A 13,923-nucleotide genomic window follows, 5' to 3' on the forward strand; every position below is an offset into this window, starting at 1 on the left:
AAAAGTCTGATTAGAAGTCACGATAGTAACGGACAGTAACAATCGGGGTCTAGTAGTGCTTAGAGTGCTGCCCACCCGTATCCCCGGACTCACCGGTGGGCCGGGTCGTTTGGGCGGACCGGGCAAGCAGCGATGCAGTGACCGGGCCTCCCACAGTACAGACATTCTCCAGCCCGAAATCGGCGTTCCCTCTCCTCCGGAGAAAGCCGAGAGCGTCCGATCTGCATGGGTTCAGGCGGGGGCGGCGACGGAGAGCGCGCACACGCAGCTGGGGGCGGGGGCGGAGAAACGCGAAACCCGGGGCGCAATACGGAGCCCATAGGCTTAGACCGCCGCTCGGCATCCCTCTCCCGCAAGCGTCTGTCAATCCTACGGGAGAGGGAGGCCAATTCATCAAAGGATCTGGTCTCCTCGTGAAAAGCTAGTTGGTCCTTCATCTGGTCATTTAACGACCGTAAAAAAACCCCACGAAGAGCCGAATCGGGCCAACCCACGGCGACCGCTCGAGTACGGAATTCAACTAGGTACTCCGCAATACTGCGCCGCCCCTGACGGAGCCCCAGCAACTTCTGCGCGGCATCGTCCTCCGATACCGGAGGGGAAAACGTAGCCTGGAACTCCTCCAGGAAGTCATCGTAATCGCAATCACGAATGGGGTGAGAATTTAAGTAGGCTTCAGCCCATGCTAGAGCACGCCCCCGTAACAATCCCACGAAGTGGGAGATCTTAGCAGTATCCGTGGGGAACGCGTGAGGCGTGCGACTGAAAAACAAGGAGCACTGGAAAAGGAACCCCCCACACAGGTCCAGCTCCCCGTGGAAGGGTTCCAGCGGCGGAGGCGACACGCCGCGGTGCACGGGGTCGGACGGCCTAGTTTGTAATTTATTCTGAGTGTCACTGAGCTCTTGACAACAGTCTTGGAGAGACTGGAGCTGCTGATCGTGGCGACCGAGGATAGCGCCCTGTTTATTAATAGCGGAGCGGAGTGGATCTGCTGGGTCCATACTGGCCAGTCCGTACTGTCATGAACCGAAGTTCCGAGCGCAGGCAGGACCCAGTAGCAGAACACACACACTAGGGTAGGAGCGAATAAAGAAAGTAATTTTTATTGCAACTAAAGGTGTCCCGTGAGGGTAGCCAGAAAAACAACGTATGAAACCAGAAGAAACCGAGGGACCGCACAGGGAACGCCGAGAGCGGGGCTGTGAGAGGCTGTAAAACAAAAAGAGAGACAGATTACTGGGGTGCGGAAAAAAGGCAGCATACGAGGGAAGGTGGAGTGTGCGTCTCACGGTGATAGCCGGGCCGAGTGAACCAGAGGGGGGTGGAGCTCCAAAAGGGGTCGAGACGGCGAAGCTGAATGTGAACCAAATCTCAGGCGGACAGGTGGACAGGCAGGTGGCTCGAAAACAAAAACACGCCGAGTTGTGATCGCTGAGAGGCGACTACGGACTGGCGTGGAGCAGCAGGTAGGGCAGGATTAAATAGTCCACCTGGTGATCGCCTGGGATGGGATGCAGGTGTGGGGTTAGCAGCCACGCTCATGGGCGTGGACATCCCAGCAGCACCCCGGACGCCGGGCCGCGGACCATGACACAGTTGGCATGGGGCAACCAAGATAATGAAGTACTATTCAATTCTATTCTATTTTATTCTATTCTATTCTAACAAAAGACAAATATACATTTTTCTGAAGGCCCATTTGCGTTTTCGAAACCACTAGTTTAAAATCTCTCCGGTGTGTCCCCTGATGATGACGTCATACTGCTGCAGTGAAAAGGATAAAACAAGAAGTGATTCAGTGCAGTTGGGAGGGACTTACAATCAGGCCGCTGATGGGTGATTCTCATCCTTAAATGTAGCTCCGTTTGTGCACAGTTTAAGTGATGTATGGTAAAAACAAAAAGAGGATCATGATGAACTCTTCACAGGTTTCATATTTCACACTCACTGCCTACCTCGACAGCGGGGCTTTGAAATATTTATATTTCACAGTTGTTGCATTTTTATATATTGTTATTGTTACTGTCAATGTCCTGCTGATTGTGGTTATCTGTGTGAACAGAAGCTTACATGAACCTATGTACATGTTTCTGTGCAGCCTGTTTGTGAATGAGCTGTATGGTAGTACAGGGCTGTTTCCATTCCTCCTGCTTCAGATCCTCTCTGATGTTCACACTGTTTCTGCTCCTCTCTGCTTCCTGCAGATCTTCTGTGTGTACTCTTATGCAAATTTGCAGCTCAGTAACTTAGCCGTCATGTCTTATGACAGATATCTTGCAATATGTTTTCCTCTTCAATATCACACACGTATGAGTCCATGCAAGGTATCCATGCTCATTGTTCTAACGTGGTTTTCCTCATTTCTTGGAATCACTCTTTTGATTTCTCTGAGTGCTCCTCTGCAGCTGTGTGGGAACATCATTAACAAAGTGTACTGTGACAACTATTCTGTTGTTAAACTGGCCTGTTCTGACACCACAGTCAATAACATCTATGGAATACTTGGTGCTATTTTCATAACCATATCCTCTGTCACTCTGATTCTCTACACCTACATGAGGATCCTCAAAGTCTGTTTTTCTGGATCCAAACAGACGCGACAGAAAGCCGTCAGCACCTGCACGCCTCACCTCGCTTCTCTGCTCAACTTTTCATGTGGTTCCTTCTTCGAAACTGCACAAAGTAGATCCAACATGAAACACGTCCCAAATATGGTGCGTATTTTTTTATCATTATATTGGCTCATATGCCCACCGCTCTGTAATCCTTTACTTTATGGACTGAGTCTGACCAAAATCCGGATCATATATAAAGGTCTAATCTTTGTAAAATGCAGGTGCTTGATGTTGAAACTTAGACAAGGCAGTGCATTAGTAAAGAGGAAATGAGAGTAAGAGGGTTGTGGGCTGCTGGCTCATGCTCAATTTACTGTTGACAGTTTATGAGAATAAAGTCATCTCTTATTATCGCTTTATTTATCATAACTCACTATTAATTTATTGTTTAAATCCTTTGATCATTTGCTCTCATGTCAGCTACCATAAAGACACCTGCTTACAGACTAAATCTGAACAAAACTGAAACAAATGCAAACTTTAACATGTAATTCTTTGCTAAAATATACATCGGTACTTTAGTCATTAAATATGTGACCTCAGTTTTTAAAAAAATATTTTTTCTTTTCCTGAATTTTCTGAGTTTAAGACTTTGAAGCGTGTCACATCTTGTTTAAGAAATCACTGTGATCATTTCATTTTGCTGCTATCATCAAACACAATGTTTGAATAATTTATTTTTTTATGAATAAAAATTTGTTGTAACTATGTGCCTGAAAACAAAAGCAGAATTACATTTTACTTTCGATTTGTAGCTCAAATGCAATTATATTTAAAGCAGTGTCATTGGTAGGCAGCTACTAGGCCAAATGATTTAAGTTTTATTCAGTCATCACAAATTACACATATTGCTCTTTAGTTTGAAGCCTAATCTTGAAAGTAGAGATAGTGTCTGTCTCCTGAATCCAAACTGAAGCTGGTTCCACAGAAGAGGGGCCTGAAAAACTTAAAATGGCGCCGATGAGGTCGGCTGCCGTGCTGGATGCTCTGCCCTAACTTCTCCACTTTTTGCAGTTTTTCGTCACTTTTTGCTATATCTGCGATAATCTTGCATGGGCATCATGCAAAACACACGAATCCGCTACAGTAGAGACACTTTGGTTTCTATTGGTCTGCAATACACGAACATTTCACCATGTTTAACTCCGGACCCAAACTGGCCAAAGGAGATCCTGAGAGAGAACAAAGGACGCGACCCTAAACGACGGCCTCGAGGTAAAAGAGCCGGCATCAGGAACAGGCTACGGGCTCGCGCACACCGCGCACCCATGCCCAGTATCCTGCTAGCCAATGTTCAATCCATCGAGAACAAGCTTGATGACCTCAGAGCCAGAATCAAGTTCCAGAGAGACATTCGGGACTGCAACCTCCTCTGCTTCACTGAGACTTGGCTGAACCCAGCGATACCAGACCACGCCGTGCAGCCGACGGGGTTCTTTTCGGTTTACCGCATGGACAGGACAATGGAGTCGGGGAAGAAAAGAGGTGGTGGAGTGTGTTTGATGGTGAACAACAGATGGTGCGACAGCACAAACATCTCCCCACTCACACGCTCTTGCTCGCCCAATCTGGAGCTTTTGATCGTTAAGTGTCGCCCTTTCTATCTCCCTCGGGAATTCACTGCGGTCATTGCCTGCACTGTTTACATTCCGCCTCACGCGGACTCGGACACTGCCTTATGTGAGCTACATGAGGCTCTCACACATCAACAAACACTTCACCGAGATGCCGCACTCATTGTTATGGGAGATTTTAACAGAGTGAATCTCAAACGGACATTTCACAACCTTCACCAGCACATCAACTGCCCCACCCGGGGCACGAGGACATTAGACCACTGCTACACCCCGTTCAAGAACTGTTACAAGGCTCAGCCCCTGCCGGCATTTGGAAAATCAGACCATGCCGCCATCTTCCTCATGCCTGCTTACAAACAAAGGCTAAAGCAGCAACCACCAATCAGGAGGGAGGTCGCTCGCTGGACGGACCAATCGGTGGCCGCGCTGCAGGACGCACTGGATGACGCAGACTGGGACATGTTTCGGCGCAGCTCTGATGACATCAACATGTTTGCGGAAGCGGTTGTGGGATTTATCGGGAAACTAGCGGACGACACAGCAGAAAGAACTATCATCCGAACGTTTCCCAACCAGAAGCCGTGGGTGGATAAAAACATCCGCGACGCTCTGAGATCACGCACCGCTGCCTACAATGAAGGGCTCGTCTCCGGTAATATGGACCTATACAAGGCTGCGTCCTACAACGTGCGCAGCGCGGTCCAAAAGGCAAAGCGGAGCTACGGGGAAAAACTAGAGTCACAGCTACGACAGTGCGACTCTAGGAGCCTGTGGAAAGGACTGCGGACTATAACGGACTATAAACGACCATCTTCTTCAATGATGAATGCCGATGCTTCACTGGCTGATGAGCTGAACACGTTTTATGCTCGCTTCGACGCCGCAGCAATTAAAACAACAAACAGCTGCGCGCGCTCGGAGTGCACCAGTGAAGAAAATGCATTCGTCATCACAGAGCATGCCATGAGGAACACCTTCAGGAGGGTGAACACCAGGAAGGCAGCAGGACCAGATGCAATCCCTGGCCGGGTCCTTAGAGCCTGTGCTGATCAACTAGCGGACTGGTCTGTTCACGGAGATCTTCAACCTCTCCCTGGCCCAAGCTGTGGTTCCCACGTGCTTCAAACGGTCCATTATTGTCCCTGTTCCAAAGAAACAACAGCCCGCTTGCCACAATGACTACCGTCCAGTAGCACTGACTTCAGTTGTAATGAAGTGTTTTGAAAGACTGATGAGAGATCACATCACTTCTTCACTTCCTGCCACCATCGACTCACTTCAGTTTGCTTACCGGACTAATCGTTCCACAGACGATGCCATATCTCACCTGCTCCACACATGCCTGAGTCACCTGGACACTGGCAGAGGGAATTATGTTAGGATGCTGTTCGTGGACTACAGTTCAGCATTCAACACAATAATTCCCTCTAAGCTTTTCACCAAGTTGACGGATCTAGGACTCAGCTCATCACTGTGTCAGTGGATCCTCAACTTCCTCACAGACAGACCCCAATCAGTGAGGGTGGGAAACAAGTCTCCCCCTCCATCTCACTCAGCACTGGAGTGCATCAGGGCTGTGTTTTAAGCCCCCTGCTGTACTCACTGTACACTTATGACTGTGTAGCCACATCCGACACCACCTCCATTGTCAAGTTTGCTGACGACACTGCTGTTGTGGGCCTGATCTCCGACAACATCGAGACGGCCTACCTGGAGGAGATTAGGAACCTGGAGACCTGGTGCCAGGAGAATAACCTCCTCCTAAACATCAGCAAGACTAAGGAGCTGATCGTGGACTTCACTACAAAGCAGGCGAGGAATTACAAACCCCTCATCATCAGTGGCACGCCAGTGGAGAGAGTGGACAGTTTCCGATACCTGGGTGTCCACATCACTCAGGACCTGTCATGGTCCTGTCACATCAACACCCTGGTTAAGAAAGCCCGTCAGCGTCTCTTCTTCCTCAGAAGACTTAGAGACTTCCATCTGCCACTGAAGGTGCTCAAGAACTTCTACTCCTGCACCATCGAGAGCGTCCTGACGTCAAACATCTGCACCTGGTTTGGGAACAGCACCAAGCAGGATAGACGAGATCTGCAAAGGGTGGTGCGCTCGGCAGAACGCATCATTCAATCAGAGCTCCCTGACCTGCTGTCCATCTACACCAAGCGGTGCAAGTCCAAAGCTAGGAAGATTATGATGGACCTCTCCCATCCCAACAATGGACTCTTCTCACTGTTGAGGTCTGGGAAGCGCTTCCGCTCCCTTAAGGCCAAAACAGAGAGAATGAGGAGGAGCTTCTTCCCCCAGGCTATTCGGGCCCTGAACCAGGTGTAGGACTGGACTCTCCCAAACACGTCACTATAAGACTGGACTCTCACACACGTCACCACACGCACCACCACACATTTCCTATAATCCTATAATTCCTATAATTTATAATCCTTATCTTTATAATCTCTTCTGCTATTTGCACATTCTTTACTGTAAATTCCTAAGTTAATTTGTAAATTTTGTAGTAACCTGTAAATTGTAAATATTGTAAAACTTTCTTCTGTCATTTAATGGTCGGGCATTGTACAGCTACAAGCATTTCACCCCCATGTCATACTGTGTATGGTTGTGTGTGTGTGACAAATAAAATTTGAATTTGAATTTGAAAACTGAAGGCTCTGCCTCCCATTCTACTTTTAAATACTCTAGGAACAATTCTCACTGTTAAAGGCCTTAAAGGTGTTTGGGTGACAATCATTCCACCCCGGAAAAACAACAGCTCAAAGAATCATTAAACACTCGTGCCAGTGTGTGGCACTGATAGGAAAGAGGCCAAAAGTGCTGCAGAGATGGATTTGCTGCAGCAGTATCTGATTTCTGAGAGCTTGTGGGAAATTTGCAATAATTTTTTAAAATTCAACTAATAAACTCACAACATAGAAAAGCATCAACAATTTTTTGTTTTCTCTTATCTTTTTATTTTAATTAATAATTTTTATGGAACATAAATGTATTCTTGTTGAAAGGCCATTTTTACAGTTCAAAGTTAATTACTGATTTTTAACTTTCTTCAGGTTTGATCTTTGGCATTGTTATGATCCAATGTTGTCAGTGTTTGTTTTATGTGTGGTTCCTCCCACCAGACGATGGCTGTGGGTCTTTTTCCCCTTTTCTTTCTTAGGGGGTGGACACCTGGGCGTGCCTGCTGAGTAGTTGGGTGGAGTCTCTTCCTGTCCTGGGACTGGATAATTGGTTGATCACCTCCAGTATTTAACATTCCCTGATCTGTAAACGTGTATTCATAGCCTAAAAACTCTTCACCTACTAAGAACTGTTATATTTCCGTCATATATATAACTCGAAAAGCTCTTGATAAACATGTGAAGCACTAATAAGCTAACAGTGTTTTTAATGTTAGAAGTGGTTACACATCACAGTGTGTTCAGTTACATCTCTGAGAGCAACGATGTTGCATTACAAACTAAAAATGTACAAAGAATTTAGTTTCCTTTTTTAACTTTGGGGGGAATAAAATATATTTATTGATATATTATGAAATTCTTACTTGGTTCCCAGTCAGCCGAGGATTTAATATTTTTGTTTGGAAAATGGAAAAAATATGTTTTTTTATGGTTTTGAGTTGAGTGTATTTCCTATAAACATGTGGTTTGTGCCTCAGCTGCAGGGGAGGCTGGAACAGCTAGCAGCCATGAGCTAATTAAGCCTCTCCTTGTTTTACGCTGGGACTGGGCCAGAAGGAGAGAAGCTGACAGCGAGGAGGCTGGTGCTGTACACTGAAGCTGACCAGGCATTAGTGCAAAAGCACTGAGTAAAAGCTGTATAAAACAATAAAGAGTTATACTGGACTGGAAATGCTGCATCCTGTTTGTGGTCAGCCTCTAAATTTAGAAGCTCGTTACAGTGATGAAAGCTGTAGGTGCTGGCTTGCTGGTACCTTTGCTAACCTTCAGTTATCACCACACTTTATTTAGCTTCCAAGACATGATTTGTTATCATTGTTGAGCTATTTCAGAACTTGTATTTGGAATTACTTGTCACATGAAAAATGAGTTTAGGCTCTGTGGAGTCTGGAAAGAGAGTAACTGGAATTTTGTTTCTGTTGTTTTCGAGAAACTTACAAAACCTCCTCAGGCTCATCCGTGTCCTGTAACACTTTCTAGCACTGGATTTACTAACCCTGGGCAAATTTGCTTAAAAGTACAGTGAATGCAACTTTGACACCTGTACCTTGAATGCATCACCGATTAAACACTTAACAATATTATGTTATTATCTCCCTGGCATATTGAATCACTTATTTACTGAGGGGCAACCGATCCGGCTAACTTTGCCCTGAGCTGTTAATGTACATTCAGGACAGTAACTAAGACAGATGTTTATTGCTGTGGTTATATTAGGCAGAAAACACGTAAAACATAAAAAAGCCACCATGAGAATAATCATAGAAATAATCTGAGTTATTTTCCCAAACAGTCAACCCATTTTTTCAACTCCTGACAGGAACATTTAATAAAAACATATCCAATTTTGTCAATGTTCATTCTGATCTTTTTATTTCAACTTATTGAATTTATTTATTTATTTATTTTAATATATTTTGATACTAAAACATGTTTATTTTTACTCATGTACAGGTGTTAAAATTGAAATTGGCAGGTGGGGAACCCTGAGATAGATGAAGCAGTGCCAAAAGGGGGATTTTTATTTTCCCCTTTACTTACTTCCCCAGCTTATTGAATTTAAAGAAATATACCACAGTTTCCACATCAAGCATTTGCATTTTACCAAAAATCAGAATTTTACATTCGATGCGGACTTTGGTCAGATTCAGTCCGTAGAGCACAGGATTGAAGAGCGGCTGAAATGTGAGCCAATATAAAGATAAAAAAAATACGCAACAGATTTGGGACGTGTTTCATATCAAGTCTGTTTTGCACAATTTAAAAAGAAAAGTAGAGTAGAGTAGAGAAGTGAGGTGAGGTGCTGACGGCTTTCTGTCGGGTCTGTTTGGACCCAGAAAAACAGACTTTGAGGATCCTCATGTAGGTGTAAAGCAGCGGTTCCCAAACCTTTTTGCAAACATTCAGTAAACAATTAAGCAAATACAAGTAACGCTGTGGCCACGTTATTGTTTACAGGAGATGAATCACAGAATGGCAGATAGAGACGAAATACTGTTAATCTGACTGTCTGCAGGTTTTACACGCAGTTACTGTCCCTCCATTTACAAAGGCAGAGGCGTCACGCTGTGATTATTTTACTGTTTTTTCCTGTGTAATAATGTTCAACATTGCTGTCAATACATTTTTCAAAAAACGCCTCTCTGTGCAAAATGGGTTTAAAAACATAAACAGCTGTGGGATCCTGTTTGTCCGTGATTTGAACGGGGGAGCAAATCGTGGCAGGATCAGCCTGATGTTATTTGTGTCCAGCTGTAACTTTACTGTATAAAGAACAAACATCTCCAACATGTCAGGAGTCGTTAGTCATTACAACAAGTGTTTGAACTAAAGATCAAGAATGTGCGACCCCATCATAAGACCCCCACGGTGTGCTGCAAACTCTGTGTCTCTGTGTGTGTGTATGCACGTGCACGTGAGTGCCTGTGTGTCTATGTGAGTGCACGTGAGTGAGTGTGCATGTAGGTGTGGGTGTGTCGTAACAGTCAAAGCACTGTGTGTGTGTGTGTGTGTCTGTATACGTGACTTCCTGGGGTCATAAAAGTAATCTCCTCACCCAAGCTACACCAGATTCCTCTACACAACATAGAAAACACAGTTAACATATTAGAAACACTGAGACTCCCACTCTGCATCCACTGGGCCAGTGGCCTCTTGTTGACTTACATTTACAGATAAGGTGGAGAGTCTCCTGCAAACCTGCTTCTAAGTTTAGAACAATTATGAGTTTTATTAAAGGTACAAGCATCAGCAACCCCCAACTGTAGCTTCCTGTCTCCTTCTATGGCAGGCTGACCCCAGTGTCCATAAATTCCTTTCCTTCTAAACAATTACACTCTCAGGCTACAGCTAAGCCAAACTAAAACACAGACCAATCCTTCCTTATTCCTCTGATCTAAACAAATTTAGCACATCATATTATAATAATTATTTTCTTGAGCTAATCTGAAGGCCACATGAAGTTTGGCTCTGCAAAAAGTTGGTGACCTCTGCACACTGTGCATCTCAGCATCCACTGACCCCACTCTGTGATTTTACATGGCCATCATGGCTGAGCTGCTGTTGTTCCCAATCACTTCCACTTGGTTATTATCCCACTAACATCTCACTGTGGAATTTTTAGTTGCGCAGGTGTCGTCCTATCACAGTAACACACTGGAGTTCACTGAGCTCCTGAGAGCGAACCATTCATTCACAGTGAATTCAGTGATTTGGATGGGGGAGTAAACGTGTATTAGATGTATTATTGTGTATAATTACTAACACCTCTATGTGTTATCGTAGGATTTACCTTACATTATAAAGCACTTGGACATAACTGTTATTGTGATGTGACACTATAAATAAAATGTAACTGGACTAAGTATCTATTAATGTTGTTGTGGCTACATAAGTGGAAAAAAATAAGCATTTCAATGACAGGGTCAGAGGTTTTACTCCCGGCCCAGACCTTTGTGATAAATGACTTTAATTACAACCTAACCCCATATACATGTGCCGAGCTGGAAGCTTCTACACTGTATCCCACTCCCCAGTTTTAAACCATCACAGATTTAACAGTTTTTATGGAAAACCATTTTTAAGGGAACCATCATGGATTCTTGTGATGGATGTTTCTACCAATGTTTCTGTGAGTGTCTATCAGGCCAGCTTGAACTATTGAGGTCAGCGTTGATCGCTGTTCAGCTCCACATTTGTAATCACGGTGTTGCAAGAATTCAGCTGCCTCAGCAGAGTACTGTGACCACTGATAAACCTGCAGCTGCACAATGCTGTTCATTAACACGGCATATTATAATCAGCAATTAAAAGACAAAGATGAAGGCGCTTCCAAAGAATACTTTATTGGATTTCTTTTAATTTTAAATTAAAATGTTTCCATTCATTTATCCTGTTCGTTGAGACTTTTATGGACCGTTGTTTCCTCTAGTTTACAAAATCCTTGATTCATCATTGAGACTAGAAAAGTTTTACATAAACACCACGCTATGTACCATTCTGACTAATGTGCTTAAATATGTTTTATTCTCTGTTATGTGAGAATTGATTGTGTAAATAAATGTTTCATTTATAAGATTTCTAAATATCCTTATTGTGAAAGATTAGCATTTCATATTATTCAAAGTGACAATATGTGACAAAGATTTAAATAAACTAGTTTTGTTTGAACTTGTTTTGAAAAATGTAAATGTAATGCCTGTTACAGTCACACATATTCCAAACAGTTCCAGAAATCAACTTAGTAAAGTATCTATTAACTTTTTAAATTCATATCTTACCAAATAAAAGACTTTTACATATGAGTCGGATTTTGGTTAGTTTGAGTCCGTACAGGACGGGGTTGAAAGCTGGTTGGCAAGTGAGAAAATATATTGATAGGAAAATGCGTAAAATCATGGGAGCTCTGCTCAGGTTAAACCTGCTCTGCACTATTTCAAAGAAGCAACCAAATGAAAAGTTGAGCAGAGAAGCGAGGTGAGGCGTGCAGGTGCTGACGGCTTTCTGCCGGGTCTGTTTGGATCCAGAAAAACACACTTTAAGAATCTTAACATAAGTGAACAAGTTTAGCAATGCAAGACCAATTAGTACAGTGAATGTGTACATGAGTCCATAGATGTTATTAATTGTTGTGTCAAAGCAGGCCAGTTTCACGACAGAGTAATTGTTGCAGTACAGTGTGTCAACAGTGTGTCCACAGAGCTGCAGTGAGGCATTCAGTGATATCATCACGACTATATTCAGAATAGGGAACAGCCATGTGAGAACGATGAGCTTGGCAACCTTGTTAAACGTCATATGTGTGTGATACTGTAGAGGACAGCAGATAGCAAGATACCTGTCATAAGACATGATGGCTAAGTTATAAAACTCTACATTTGCATAAGTGTACAGACAGAAGATCTGCAGGAAGCAGAGAGGAGCAGAAACAGTGTGAACATCAGAGAGGATCTGAAGCAGGAGGAACGGAAACAGCCCTGTACTACCATACAGCTCATTCACAAACAGGCTGCACAGAAACATGTACATAGGTTCATGTAAGCTTCTGTTCACACAGATAACCACAATCAGCAGCAGGTTAGATCCAAATATAAACACATACAGAGACATGACAATAGTGAAATATAAGTATTTGAATGGCCCAGTGTCAAAGTAGGCACTGAAAGTGAAATATGAAACCTGTGAAAGGTTCGTCATGATCAACAGTTTGCTTCTCGGAACTATGAAAGTTAAACGAGGATCACAGTGTTATTTAATAGAACTGCCAAACAAAAGTAGTTTTCAGTCTACTTACAGCATGTTGCAGAAGTGAATTAGCATAAAACTGACTGACATGCAGACGTTCCTTCATTTAAACTCTTCAACCGGGTGATGTAATAGTCTGAGCTCATTGCCAACGGACACTAATTGTGTCTCACCGCTACTCTTAGCATGAAAACAACTTTTGCTGAAATACAAAAAACTGTAATTCTAAACTTATTAAAGGGTTTTATATGTGGAGCTGTTATATTTCTATAATTTTTGATCTTTTGATTGGCTGATATGTTTCAGTGTGAATGCCAAAATTATATAGTTTAACATTCAGGACTGCCCATCCGCCACCTAGTCTGGATCTTTGTAATATATCCCACTTTATACGTGAATGCCTGTTAATCCATATGAATGACTTGAGCAGAGCACTTTTTTCCAGTAATCGACTGGGGGGGGGGGGGGGGGGGGGGGGGGGTGGCTAAAGGAAACATTGAACTTATAAAATGAATTCTTGGTAATACATTCATTTTAACTACAGCGATCCGAGCTGGCACTGACGCATGCGTCCATCTATTAACATCCTTTTCTATCTTTTTAAAAATATCACAGCAGTTGTTCTTAACAATAGAGGCTACAGACATCACTACCTAAGTACCTAAATAATTAACCTGTCCTACAATGTTTATATCTGGTGGGGTATTGAGAGTGTTCCAGTCTAATTTGAGTAACATAAGAGCAGATTTCCCGAGGTTAATCTTAAAACCTGATAGCTTACCAAAAGTATCTATTAAGTTCAATAGTGTGGGTAAGGTCGACTGGATAGCCGACATGTCGTCCGACAGACATCATCGGCATATAATGAAATATGGTGTTTTGTACACCCTATAGAAACAGGGATGAAGGTGTTGTTTTGCCGTGTTGACTGTGCTAAGGGTTCTATAAAAAGGTTAAAGGAGTGGGGAGAGTTGACATCTGTTAGGTTTATATTGCTGGATTGTCATTTATGCTTAGAAATATTTACTCATATATGCTTAGAGTTATATAATCAATTGCATATTGATAGGATGTCTGATCCTTAGCAGCCTGCAAAGACTCTGTGTGCCTCCCAGAGCACTCTGGCATACACACACATCTTAAGGTCACAAGAGAGGTCGTACCTTCTCTTACTGCAGGCATGTCCAAAGTCCGGCCCGCGGCCCAATCACGGCCCACAGCTTCAGTCTAATTATGTGTAATTTATGGCTCACTTTCTAAGTCTGAATAAATAAATCCTGGCTTTAAAGG

At 43.5% G+C, this 13,923-nt stretch overlaps 1 protein-coding gene and 1 pseudogene across 1 annotated transcript; one reads left to right on the forward strand and one right to left on the reverse strand.

Annotated features, from left to right (window-relative positions):
* Nucleotides 1–1,916: 1,916 nt before the first annotated feature.
* On the forward strand, nucleotides 1,917–2,787 carry LOC146619562 (olfactory receptor 11A1-like; annotated as a pseudogene).
* Nucleotides 2,788–11,658: 8,871 nt separating this feature from the next.
* Nucleotides 11,659–12,585, reverse strand: LOC146619563 (olfactory receptor 4S2-like). Its single transcript, XM_085370896.1, has one exon. The coding sequence runs from the start codon at nucleotides 12,583–12,585 to the stop codon at nucleotides 11,659–11,661; it is 927 nt and encodes a 308-aa protein (XP_085227022.1).
* Between the last annotated feature and the right edge of the window lie 1,338 nt (nucleotides 12,586–13,923).

Source organism: Diplotaxodon limnothrissa, linkage group LG14 (genome assembly GCF_057381915.1).
Source record: "Diplotaxodon limnothrissa isolate DT_005_m linkage group LG14, D_limnothrissa_male_GT1.1, whole genome shotgun sequence".
Classification (NCBI taxonomy): Eukaryota; Metazoa; Chordata; class Actinopteri; order Cichliformes; family Cichlidae; genus Diplotaxodon; species Diplotaxodon limnothrissa.

Bases quoted from the DNA above. Each gene is read 5' to 3' on its own strand.
- LOC146619563 (XM_085370896.1), bottom strand. From the start codon at position 12,585: ATGACGAACCTTTCACAGGTTTCATATTTCACTTTCAGTGCCTACTTT.